Raw genomic sequence first — 12984 nt, forward strand, 5'->3', positions numbered from 1 at the left:
CCACACCTGATATAGCACACAAGGGGTTAGAGGGAAGTTTTACTAGCTTCCACTGAGGAACCTATGGGAGTAGAGTTCACTTTTTGGTTATTGGAGAGCTCCACTGATCTCTTCTGGGAACCCATCTGAACACAGGTTGAACAAAACTGTCTTTAGTCCTTCTGGGTCTGAGTCAGGGCTTCTTTTGCACTTGATAAAACAGGAAAATGTGGTTTGATTGCAGAAGTGTTGGGAAGGACAGAGCTTTGCCCCAAACTATTCCCTCTTTATCCCATGAGGTCACATTTAACAAGGGAAAAACGCAAGGCTTAAGATGTAAATAGCCTCGGTGAGAGAGAATACTTTGTGTTACATTCTTCTATTCTATGCAAGAGACTGTATGTTAGAGTTTCTTTTTTATGTCTCCACAAATAGAAAAGCATAGTAGATTCCTAAACTTAGGATTCCCTTTTGATATTTTGTCTAGAGAAAACATGGAGATGCTTTTTATTTAAAGAGGAAAGGGTGTTCATCAAAGTAAAGGGAGTTGAGTGGAAGATTAAAGTTTCAGGTAGAATCCACGTGGGATCATTGAAATTTATTCATATACATCTGATGGCTGTTGCTTCTTTTATTATTTGTTCAAGGGAGGTGGTGTTGGACCGAGGTAGAGAAGACAGTAGTACACAAGAAATGACTCAAAGGCTCACCCCTTCCACAGAAGGCCCTTAGACTCCAGGATGCCTTTCAGCTGGGTTCTGTAACTGTACCAATACTTTGAGGCTTCACTTTCTATTTATACAATCACCAAGTCAGAGTAAAATCTGGAGGCTAACATGTAGTTATGTGAGAGGTATAATCCAATAGTATAGAACATCATTTCCCACAAGTCCCTAGTTTATGAGGAGCTGGGTTTGTCAGCATCTCAGATCTTGCTTTAAAACTGAAGAGTAGAACGTAAGCAATGTCTTCTAGTCATTAGAGATCAGACTCTGTCCTCATATTTTGTTCATCTGGCATATTCATCTGTAAATATTTAGTGACCTTTGCCTTGTAATTTTGACACAGATATACAATAACCATACTGAGTCAGGGCTAATTCCATTCTTTGACCCTCAGTTCAATGATTCCATAAATGGGCTCTAAACCTGCTACATGTGTATGCAAAACTGAGTGAATTGCATCATCTGCTTTTCTCAAAATTAGGCTTTTGGTCAGCCACCAGTGGCTCATGCCTATAATCCTAGCTAGTCAGGAGGCTTGAGATCTGAGGATCAAGTTTCAAAGCCAGTGTAGGCAGGGAAGTCTGTGAGACTAGTATCTCCAATTAATCTCCAAAAAGCCAGAAGTGGCACTAAGGCCCTGGTGATAGAGCACCAGCCTTGAGTGAAGAAGTCAAGTAAGAGGCCAAGGCTCTGAGTTCAAGGCCCATTAATGAGAAAAAAAGACAGTGGGTTTCAAGTTTCTTTCATATTTTCAAATGGGACTGTGACCCAAAACATTGTTATACATAGCCTAATACAGAGCTGATCTGTATTAAGGCAGGATAATAAAACAAATGGTATAATGCTGTTTTCAGTTTTAACACTGAAATCCAATATTTACTTATTCCCCTAGACAGCTCATAATACTGATCCTAAAACACTGTCTCTGGAACCTAGGGTAAAGTCAGCTTGCAAAGGGCTGGCCAGAGAAACACATCCCAGGCCAAGTGCAGTGCAGGCTGCTCTCCATAGCTGGAGGGAGGTAGGAGCTGGACTGCTAGAAGAAAGAAGCACAGTTAGCAACATGAACACATTTTCTACTCCATTTGAGCCCAGAATTCTGAGAAGCTGTGATTCACCCAGTTATTCCTGAGTATATGAAACAGTCAATAAAGGAGATTCATGCAATTCACTTCCTCTTGCATTTCTGGCTAATTCCTTCAATTGCGTTTGTGACATAAGTGTCTTAGGGAAAAAACAAGAATCTAAAGAGAAAACATTCCACTTTTATCCTCTTTGCTTCTCTTATTCCCTAGCCCCAAACTGTTCTTCTATACAAGATGGATTTTAAATCCTAAGATTTAAAATCATCAATAAATAGAAATAATCATCTACTTATCAACTAACAAGATACCAGAATACTTCTATCAGCCCCAGTATAAGATGCCTTATACTTAAGAATCTTGGTGTGAACAGTTTCCCAGAATTGGGTGGGAAACTAGTCAGAAAGCTTATTGCCCTGCATCAGCTGAAAAACGAAGCCAACAGCCTTTTCCCTTCAAATTCAAACTCTCAGAGAATGAGATCCTCAAAAATAACTCTTCCCCCATAGAAAGAACCAAATCCAAACAAGAGTATAGTATGATAACAATTTCCAAACACTGTTACTCCTGTCCTAATTTCCCAGCACTTAAAACAAGACAAGACTGAAAACCTCACTCAGCACAAACCTATATATGCACCTTGCCCGAAATCCACAAGACACAGCTTACCTCATTGAACTTCTCTTTCTCTCTCCCCCCCAGGTAACAATTGTCAGCCCAGAGATTCAGACTTTGACACATAAGTCCACAATTGTCTGCATCTGAGAAATACTAGAGAAAACTTTGTACACAACTCATCATTTGACCATTTCTACTTAAGGGTCTCTTTAATCACGCAGATTACTTCCTATCTTGAAAGGAAACAAAAACCACACACACAAGCCCTACTACCTCATCCCTAGAACACAACCCCAAGAAAATCTAGCTTGTACAGTTTTCACTGAGCATGCTCTCTTCAAAGATCCTGCACACGTATACACAGACACATAAAGACAGACTAGAGGAGAGGGGTCTGTTCAAGGGGGTAAGGTTTTTCATCTGTGTGGGCCTGGATTACTTGGGTGTAGAGGGTCCATCTTTGAATACTGTCACATGATGATTCCTGTGTGTGCTGAAGGGAATAGGAAAAAGGGAGTGAACTATCACTGGTTTTGGTTTCGGTTTGTAAGCAGGTAGGGGTGAGAGGTATCCTGCATATGATGGGAGAGGGATGACAGACCCACACAGGAATAACATCTGCCCCAACTTCCATGTGGATAAAAATGGGGGCTCTGATCGTTATCTCTTTCCTGTTTCCTCATTACTTTCTAATCCAGTGTTCAATGGAATATATTTATGAAGTCACCAGTTCTGTGGGACACGAAGCAGAAAGGACACGGAGGCCAGGTAAATTTAGCAAACACTGCATTAACGGAAGCTAAGCAGTTTGCTGCAGGTGTTCTCAGAGCCTCTGCTATGTTAAATGGATTTTCTCTCTCTATACATTGTATATAGAGAAGGTATAATTATAATTATTAGAAAAGGGTGATATACAAAATATTTAACCACCCGTATGACATAGACTTCAGCCAATAAGAATGGACCTCAGCCCCTATCTGCTGGCCTCACTGAACCCTTGATAATAGGCTCAGGTCAAACAATAGCCCCTGTAGTATGCATAGTTTCCTAACATTTTGCCCAAAGAACTCTGTTTTTTTATGGTCAGCTCACAGAACTGGTGAGAAGTGCTCTATCCACTGCTGGCACATCACCCTCTACACATAGGGTCAGAGCTCACAAATCTGGCCATGGGAGTACAGGAGAGGGGCAGCCCTGGCAGTGACTACTGGTAGCACCGGCTGGTAAGACTTGATCATAGCTGCAGCGGAAACACATTTCAAAAGACAGATGCCCCTCTGTCCCAAGTGCTCCGGGGACTTTGTCCCTGGTGGGTCAGCAGGTGCCTGTCCAGGTGGTGCTTCCGGCCAAAGCTCTTCTCACAGCGAGGACACTGGAAGGGTTTCTCCCCAGTATGAGTCAGCCAGTGTCTCACGAGGTGATGCCTTCGGCCAAAGCTCTTCCCACATTCTGTGCACACGTGACATTTTGGCACTGGGGGGGCGCGCTGCCGTTTCCGAGCCCCAGGGCCCTCTTCATCCTCTTGGCCCTTACAGGATTTGCCTTCTGCATGCACTCTCTGGTGGCTGGCCAGATGGGCACTGCATCGGAAATTCTTTCCACACTCAGAGCACCTGCTGGGCTTGTCGTGAAGGTGGGTTTTCTGGTGCCTGATCAGATGATGTCTTCGCCCAAAGCTTTTCTCACACTTGAGGCAGCTGTAAGGCCTCTCTCCGGTGTGTGTTTGCTGATGCCTGGCAAGGTGGGAACCCCACACAAACTGTTTCCCACACTGAGGGCAAGTATGGGGTCTTAACAGGGAATCCATCTCTGTGCTGCACAAAAGGTTTGAGAAGCTCTCTTCCTGGAGGAAAGGGGGGCCCAGGAGCATTCCTCTAGAGCTCCTGGGTGTGGATTCCCAGCTCTCATTCTGCTCCGGGTTCCAGAGAACAGTATCTTCAGACACACTGGACAGCATTCTCGGGGGCTCTGCTTCTAGTTCAGGGGTATCCCCCTCATGTTCACTTCCATCTCCTGTGAAGAAGGGAAGATATAAACACAAAAGACTACCCACAGGACCCAAGACACAAGTATGCATGATGCCATACAGGTTGTATGATGCCCCACCGCACTCCTAAAGGAGTAGAGAATATCTTGTAATTAATGTACAAGATAGAGTGATAGGTACAGAAGTTTTCAAAAGCCTAGGCTTAAAAGCAGAGTAGTAGATACTCCATTTACTTTCCTTAGCCTTCCTTTTTTCTTTAAAACAGAAATAACACTTCAATAGCACAATGTCTGCTCACCATAAACACTCAGTAAATGATTTATGCTATTGTTTTTTATTTATATACTACTGTTCATTTATGGCTGTCCATTACTATGAGTCACCAACTTCCTGCCTAAGTATAGAAGTAGAGACTGACTGAAGGAATGTGCTCCAATCATCACTGGCTGGGGGCCACCTGTCAGCAATTCCAGAGACATTGAGAAGTCATCCCTGCAACCAGTAGGAGGTGGAACAACAGTTTCAACAATAATAATCACATTTACTAAGTGCTTATTTTGTGCTAGGCATATAATTCCACTGTTCTAATGTGCTAACATATTAAATTCTGACAATACCTTATAGATGAAGAAACGTAAGGTTCCACCTGCACATTCCAGAACCCAAATCCATGACTTCAGTGCCTGCCCTCTGACCCTTTCTGATATTCTGTCTTCCTTTTGGAAGAATAGGATCCTGAAATCTTTTGATTAGAGGGACATGTAATGAGGATTCCCCCAAGAGAGGAAATGAAAGTCTATTCTGGGTCCTCACCAGTGTATGTGACCTTCAGTATATCTCGCTCCTCTAAGTCCTGGGGATCTGGGACCCATTGCTCTTCTCCTCCTTCTAGTTGAGAAAGCATGTCCAGTTTGGGAATTGGAAATCCTGCCCACAGTAAAAGAAAACAGAGATGTCTGTAAGTTCAACAGTACTTCTATGTCTATGAAAAGAAAAACACTGTTTCCTAGCTTAGTCATTGATATCAAGGTAAAATAAGGCCAGATAACAAGCCTTCTGACCCCTACCATTCTGTTAGGTGTCTCTTCTTTGTCCTAGAAAAATCAAATTCTTTCACCTCTTCCATTCAAATCTTTCCAGTCCTTGCTGGTCATAACCTTAGTTATGTCCTTCTTTTTTTGTTTTACTATAACTGTCTCACCCCTGCACCCCCATCTTCCTCTATATGGTTCCCAAGTTTCCAAGGACCTAGATCCAGATGTTCCTTTCTTTGCTCTGTAAGAATGTCACAATTCCCAACTAAGGTGTGTTTTTTGTTTGTTTTATGAGTTACCCCTCACCACCATTCTCTAAAGTAATTCTGGTGTTCTTCCTCTGATGGAAGCCTACACAGATTCCCTAGAAGATCTCTAGGCAGACACTTCCAAGAGCCGTAAGCAGAAGGCTCCTCCCTCCCAGGGTACAACCTGTCTGTAGCTAAGGAAGGCCATGCTTACTCAGAGAGACTACTATTCCACAATTTTCCTGCATGACATATTCTCCATAAAAGTCTGTCTGAGAGGGGTCCAGGCTCCGCCACTCCTCCTGAGAGAAGCACAGTGACACATCCTTGATGGTTACCAGGCCCTGAAACAGAGCATCATCTGTCAGCAGCTGTTCCTTATGGAAAATGTGATCTCAGTATGAAAGGCTGAGATAGTAGAAGAGAGAGGGCCAAAAGGATCTTGGGAAATAACTTCCCAGGTTGCTGCACAGGACACACAGTTTGGGTAAAGGCAAGATGAGGAAAGGAAGAAAGAAATGAGTCAAAATGTTGTGAGGCACCTTGTATTCATATACTGTTTTGTAGAACGGGAACTTCTTTGTATGACTACTTAAAGATAATAATAATAAAAGGATGTAAAAAAAAGAGAAATGAGTCAAGCAGTGAGAGAGGGGAATGCTGTGTGCAACAGTGAGAAGTCACAGGCTCACTACTCTCTATGTCTAACCACAGGTATCTACTCAGTCTCTTCTTACCTGCCTTATTCTGTTCATTCCAAGAAAGTCTGTATCATCTTCACCTGCCTCCACTTATCCTTTCCTTTCCTAGCAATACAAAATGATAGAAACAAAATTTTCTTTCCCACCTCCCTCTTATGCTATAGCCTTATCTCTTCTGGTGACACAATATGGTGATATGGTAATTGGGTCTAGATTTTGGAACCTAATGACTATGCATTTCGGCACATCGAGGCAGAATACTGTTGTCCAGGTATCTTAATCTGTCTCTGCTCTGATTTTCTAACTATAAATTGGGAGGATTGAGTTGTTCTCAGAAAAAGTTATGGAAAGCACTTGAAAAGAGCACACAGGACAAGGGCTCGGGAAGTGTAGGTACAGATTATAAGCATTACTGCTTTTTCATGGCTAGTCTATTCCCTTCTGAATCTTCACTAACCTGTCTCTTTAGGGATTTCTTTTTCTCTTCTCTTATGCTTTATCACCTTCACAATTCTGTCATTTTCATATTCTTCCAAACTTTCTTAGGTTCTCTTTTCCTAGTCTTTGCAGCATTACTTCTTTGCTATTTCTTTTGTCTTTTGTTTAGTTTTACTTTTCAACACAGGCTCACACTATGACACCTACACTAGCCTCAGACCACCAGTATGCCACACCATGCTTGGCTTCAGATTTATTTCTTAAAGATAGCTAATCAATTGTTCTTTAAAAATCCCACCTGTGGATAACACAGCCACACATCAAAAGCTCTAAGGGTCTTATGTGCCCCCTGGGAAAGGGATAGCTGTACCATTATAAGATGAGCATACCATCAGTGTGCATGTGAACTAACACATCAGTGGAATGATGCCAAAGCTATAGAAGGGCCTTTGTGATGAGACCTTGGGAGAGGCCAAGGGAAACACAGCCCACCTGTGATCCGGCTGCAAGAAGTGCAGCTGCCATTTCCCAGTCTCCGGTGCTCCCCTCCTGGGGAATTGCAGGAACCCAGGGAGCAGACTGAGCTGGTGAGGGGAGAGAGGAGCCATTAGAGATGAACTATGAATCCTTTTCCAATATGTTCCTTAGTCCCATTTTACAGGAGCTGAAGGTCTCATCTTCTGCTACATCTATGCCCATAAGCATAAATAAGAATGAAGAGGAAAGTGGCGCTGTGGCTCAAGTGGTAGAGCCCTAGCCTTGAGCTGAAGAGCTCAGGGACAGTACCCAGGCCCAGAGTCTTAAGCCCCACAACCAAAAAAAAAAAAAAAAAAATGAAGAGGCCTTCACTCAAAATGTTCTGTGAGGGTTCTAGGTGGCTCTTAGGTATATAAGCTGTGGTTTGAATTTACATTACTTGAATGTAATGGAATTTTCAGCAAATGAAACTTACTGGCTGTATTCTCCAACAGTAATCAGTCCAGATACCACTTCCTTCTCCCACATTTAACACTACTAATGTAGAAACAGTGATTATGTAAGAAACAGGAACAGTCCAGTCACATTGTTCAGAGAGCCAAGAGCCTATTCTGTATTTGAGAAAAGGACCCGGGAAGAATGGACTGGTCCTAGTATTGAGTTTGCTGTTCTGTCCGTGACAATTTATGGATTTTTTTTGGTAATCCTACTTTTTGAAAAGAGATCAGGAGACTATGCCCTGTGCTTCCCATGCATACTGTGGATCCTCACTTTTCTCTTGAAGGGACTGTGGCTCCTCTTCAGGGTTGTGACACGGGTGCTCCAATGGCCCTGGTGCAGTTCTCCATGTCCCTTCTTCCAGGCTTCCCCTTTCTTCATGGGGCGCTGCTCCATCCAGTTGTACATTCATTGACTCCCATCCTGTCCCCAGGGCTGTTGTCTGTTCTGAAAGCATTTTTGTGGCAAGTCAAAGTTTGTGACCTGGAAGAAAGCAATGAAATCAATAACAGCTCTATCCCATGAAAGTGAAAAGGGGTGATATTCCTAAAGAAGTTAAAGAGATCAGCCCCAGGGATAAAATATGAAACTAGGTTAAGAGGAGACTGAGGGAAGATGAGCTCTAAAAGTTTGATCTGTTCCAATCAACTGAGCCTGACTTAAGCTTCTTGGAGGAACTAAGAAACTGCAGGTGCTAGCTGTGAGCCATTGGCTTATACTGTAATCCTAGCTACTCAGAAAGCTAAGATTCAGAGGACGGCAGCTCAAAGATAGCCCAGGCAGAAAAGTCCATGAGAATTTGTCTCCAAAATAACCAACTGAAGGTGTGGCACAAATGATAAAGCAAGAAAGCAAAGCAAGCAGGAGGCCCTGAGTCCCTACCACACACACACACACACACACACACACACGTGCACAATACACATACACACACACATACACAGAGATAAGTGGAAAGAAGGAAGAAGAAAGAAAAAGAGAAGTAGAAGGAAGGAGGGAGAGAGACAGGAATAAAGAAGGAAGAAAGAAAGGAAAAAAGAAAGAGAAATGTTAATGCTATATAAGAGTCACTGTTACTTTGGGACCTCAAGGGAAAAACAGAATATCCTTGAAGGCTGGGAAAACTCCCTTAAAGAACCACTGAAAGTACAGAAAGGTAATAAAACTGGAAACAACACAGGAAAGAATGCACTCAGAACTGCCCTCAACAAAGATGGACATGATCATTTATAAGATTTTCTGCCATAAATCACATTTTCATCAATTAAAGTGAGATAATTACTACAGGAAGAAATCTTGGCCAGGGGATGTACTGTATCATAAAGAAACAGCTTTTTAAAGAAATTGTAATGCTGAAATAAATGGTATCTCACTCAACAAAAAGACACATGATGTGTCATTCTCAGGAGAACCTTTATAGACATGGTAAAAGACCAGTAACTCAGAGAGCAGGTATAAATCTCTGAAACAGCCCATGCAGATAAAAGAAGTTGTTGGTCAGCACACAGCTAAAGTTTCATCAGAAAAAAAGTGAAAAAAGAACTTGGAACAGGGATAGTACAGGAGGAGTAGGGCTGTTAACCTGAGCTAGGATGAATGAACAGCCCAGTGCTTTGAGACCGAGGAACAAATTTGTTTGACAGGCAGGCACTAGTCATATCCCATTAGAAAAAATATATTCAATTTTAAAGAAAGGTATAGGAAGCCAGCAAGTGTTCTTTGGAAGAAAGTAAAGTCAAGAAAGGGATAAGAAATTCAGAGAGATGGAAATGATAAAAACAACAGACACCGTTTTCTCTTGTTTCAGGAAGAAGGCTGATGAGTGGAGTTATTGATGGATGTCACTCTACTATCAAACAGAAGAAATGACTTTTCACTTCTCTCTTGCAAAAGGGAAGAGAGTTAGTTTAGATGGACAAATTCTTAATAATACTACAGTACATAAGACTGAGTTGTGGACTCTATTTTCTTCAGACATTTGTAGAGCAGGACAGGTCCCACTTGAGAAAGAGTCTAAGATTATGCAGAATTTTTTTTCCGCTTGGCAACATATTTTTAAGCTTCTTATTCAATACGCAAGTATTGAACCCATAAAAGATTTCCAGGAACAGGTTAGAACAGGTCCCGTATCCATCCACTCAATAACATCTGCAAGAACCCAAAAGACCTGGATACGGTATAACAGATGCCAAGTGATTTGTTTCCTTGCATACCTGTCTTCAATAAAAGAGGTCTGAAGGAATTCCAGGCCTAATGCAAAGACTGAAGAAATTCTCTTGTCATCTCAGAAGTCCAGAGATGGTTCCAGGCCTGATGGAAGCATCTTAGCTGAGGTTTCCTCTTCAGAGACTTCTCATGTAAAAGGAAAATCTCAATAAAGAAATAATAAGGGCTGGGAAGGTGGCTCAGTGGTAGAGCGCTTGCCTTGCATGCATGAGGCCCTGAGTTCGATTCCTCAGCACCACATAAACAAAAAGAAAAAAGCTGCAAGTGGCGCTGTGGCTCAAGTGGTAGAGCGCTAGCCTTGAGCTGAAGAGCTGAGGGACAGTGCCCAGGGTCAGAGTTCAGGCCCCACCACTGGAACCCCCCCCAAAAAAAATAATAAAAGGAGCTGGGCACCAATAGCTCATGCCTTTAATCCTAGCTACTCAGAAGGCTGAGATCTGAAGACATGGTTTAAAGCCAAACCAGACAGGAAAGTCTGTAATTCTGCTCTCCAATCACCAAAAAGCCAAGAGTGGAACTGTGGCTCAAGTGGTAGAACACCATCCTTGAGCAAAAAAGCTAAGAGACAGCACCTAGGTCTTGAGTTCAAGCTCCCAAGAAATAACTATTAATACATATAAGTATTAATCATATTATTTACAATAAAAAGGAAACTTCCATGTTAGCTCTTTTCTCTTAATTCCAGCTCCTGTATTCTCTTTACTTTTAACACATAAGGTTTTCCCATTCCTCATTCCATGTTCTCTAGCTTTCATGGCAAATGTTCCTCCCGGTCTTTATGGCTAGTAAAGCATCTGGACCACTGTTTCAAACCCACTTCTCCATCTCCCCAGTTAGAATAATCCCTTGATGGGAAGCCTCTTTCTGCAGAGCTCAGTGGACCCATGCTGCATCTGACAGAAAGGCTAGCAACAACCTCAGCCTCGGCAGGGTGGGTACCTATTCCCAGCTTGCATTTCCTAAGATGTTCATGGCAGAAGCAGCGCCTGGACTGTTCGGTAAGGGAGCAGTCCTAACCTGATTCCTTCTAGTTCCAGGACGATCCCATGTCTACTGGAGTCTGGGTTCTTTTGGATTTTCCTTTCCCACCTTTTTTTTTTTCTTCTCACGCATCAGGCTGGCAAAGGCATCTGCGGACAGAGAAGTTTTTGCAGTCAGTGCTGTGGGACAGAAACACACACACACACACACACACACACACACACACACACAGACACACACACACACACACACACACACACACACACACACACACACACACACACACACACAGCGGCCCAAGGACACCGGGACACACAACTGTGAGAGGCTCTTGGCCCCCCGCCGGGGGTGTGGCCGAGGCGGGACGGGGCCCGCCCGGGGCTGGGCGGAGGGGGGTGGTTGGTGGTGGAGAGGAGCGGTGGCTTCTTCCCTCCTCCCGTCACCGCGCCCCGGGAAGCGGGGTAAGATTTCAGAGAATCCCAGCCAGGCAGAACCGGAGCTGGGCAAAGGAAGCCGGTGGGAAGGGTGCCGGGGTACCCCGGGGAGCGGGTGACAGCGGCGAGCTGCCCGGCGGGGCCGGAGCGCGGGCGCGGCACGGCACGGCAGTGGGGCCCCGGGGCAAGGCGGCCAGCGGAGGCCGCGGGTGGCCGAGCCGCGCCCCCCCCCCCGCGCGCCCTCCCACCCCGGGAAGCCGGCGCACCACCCGCTCGCGGCCGGCCCCCCGCACTCACCCCGGGGCCCGGCTTGGCCCGCAGCCCGGTGCCTGCCTGGCGGCGGCCGCCGGCCCCTCCCCTCCCCTCCCCGCCGCCCTCCGCCGCCCTCTGCGGGCGTGCGAGCGGGCGACAGACAGGCGACTGCGGCCGGCGGGCGCGGGCGGGGCGGGCACAGGAAATCCCCGCCCGCTTCCGGGGCTCGGCGGGGGGGAGGAACGGGGGGAGGGTGCTAAAGAGGGGGGGGGGGTAACGAGGAACGAATAGCGGGGTCGTGGCTCGGGCCATCCATCGGAGCCGTGGACCTCGATGCCCGGGATGCAGCGGATCCCCCGACCTGCCGCGGACGGTGGTGGCCGTGCGCTTCCCACACGTGGACCATCTTCCAGGCCGGCCACGGAGCCTCCCAGCGGGGCTCTCCGCAGGAAGCTCCGTTCATCACCTTGGATTTGGTACGCGCTGGCGACAGGCCCGAGCGTGGCCGTGAGGGCCACGCGTGGGATGGTGCCAGACGCTTAGCTGCTTAGGCTGCGTGTCTCGCCCCCTGGCACCGTCTGTGAGGCCCCCGGGCTTGCGTGCAGCGAGTGAGGCAGGGGATGTGCTGGGTGACTTGGCCAAGATGGTGCTGTCGCATTGCCCACCACACACACACACACACACACACACACACACACACACACGCGTGGCCCCGTGAGCTTGTCAAATGTGGCTTGTGGGAAGACTGTGTGCGACACCACGTTTAGAAGACTTAATTTGAAAAAAAAAACAAAAAAGAAAAACATGGGAAAGAGCTCCTGGGTAATATTTGGAACTGAATTTGTAATTGACATCACCTACTACTTTTAGCTTTTTTTTTTTTTTTAAATGCGGCTACTAATTGTTTCTAATTACAGATGGGGCTTGCATTGTGTTTCTGTTGGACAATGCTCCCCTGCAGCATTCGAGTGCTTTGCCAGTTGACTGGCAAGGACGAGAAAGGCCTACAAAACATCAGCCCAATCCTGGGGTCTCCTTGTTAGAATCAGTTTATATTTAGAAATCATATGCACTATTTCATGGTCATAATAAAAATCGTAATAAGCAGAGGCAAAATAAAAAACTAAACCGTGGTTTGACTTCTAATCTAATGTTCCAGTCTCCCGAGAGGTTCCTTACCTTTCACAGGAATTATATGGAAGTTCAAATTCCTAGGCAATATTTCAAGATGGCGTAATTAAATACATGGATAATCACAGGGACAGATGACTCCATCTTTTTTAAGATTGGGGGCGGGGGGAGTT

General features: G+C 45.2%; 1 protein-coding gene across 6 annotated transcripts; it reads right to left on the reverse strand.

The window, feature by feature from the left end:
• Znf641 (zinc finger protein 641) lies at positions 1 to 11805 on the reverse strand. 6 transcript variants are annotated; one of them, XM_070039980.1, is made up of 8 exons: positions 11726 to 11805; positions 11031 to 11143; positions 10001 to 10136; positions 8061 to 8270; positions 7305 to 7396; positions 5888 to 6017; positions 5205 to 5318; positions 2 to 4417 (listed from the first exon to the last, which is right to left on the reverse strand). In XM_070039980.1, exons 4-8 carry the CDS (start codon positions 8242 to 8244, stop codon positions 3663 to 3665), a joined length of 1275 nt encoding a protein of 424 aa, XP_069896081.1. In that variant the 5' UTR covers positions 8245 to 8270; positions 10001 to 10136; positions 11031 to 11143; positions 11726 to 11805; the 3' UTR covers positions 2 to 3662. The 6 variants fall into 6 exon arrangements, with proteins under 6 accessions (XP_069896091.1, XP_069896109.1, XP_069896098.1 ...); XM_070039962.1 differs by lacking the exon at positions 10001 to 10136; XM_070039972.1 differs by lacking the exons at positions 10001 to 10136; positions 11726 to 11805 and adding an exon at positions 11314 to 11372.
• Positions 11806 to 12984: the final 1179 nt, after the last annotated feature.

The sequence above is a fragment of the Dipodomys merriami genome, unplaced genomic scaffold (assembly GCF_024711535.1).
Source record: "Dipodomys merriami isolate MVZ:Mamm:240054 unplaced genomic scaffold, mDipMer1.0.p SCAF_10, whole genome shotgun sequence".
Taxonomy (NCBI): Eukaryota; Metazoa; Chordata; class Mammalia; order Rodentia; family Heteromyidae; genus Dipodomys; species Dipodomys merriami.

Coding starts and splice junctions, on each gene's coding strand:
- Znf641 (XM_070039962.1), bottom strand. CDS start 8,244: ATGCTTTCAGAACAGACAACAGCCCTGGGGACAGGATGGGAGTCAATG. Junction 6,018..7,304: donor TTCTTGCAGCCGGATCACAG/GTGGGCTGTGTT, acceptor GCTCTGTTTCAG/GGCCTGGTAACCATCAAGGA. Junction 5,319..5,887: donor TGGAATAGTAGTCTCTCTGA/GTAAGCATGGCC, acceptor TACTGTGGGCAG/GATTTCCAATTCCCAAACTG.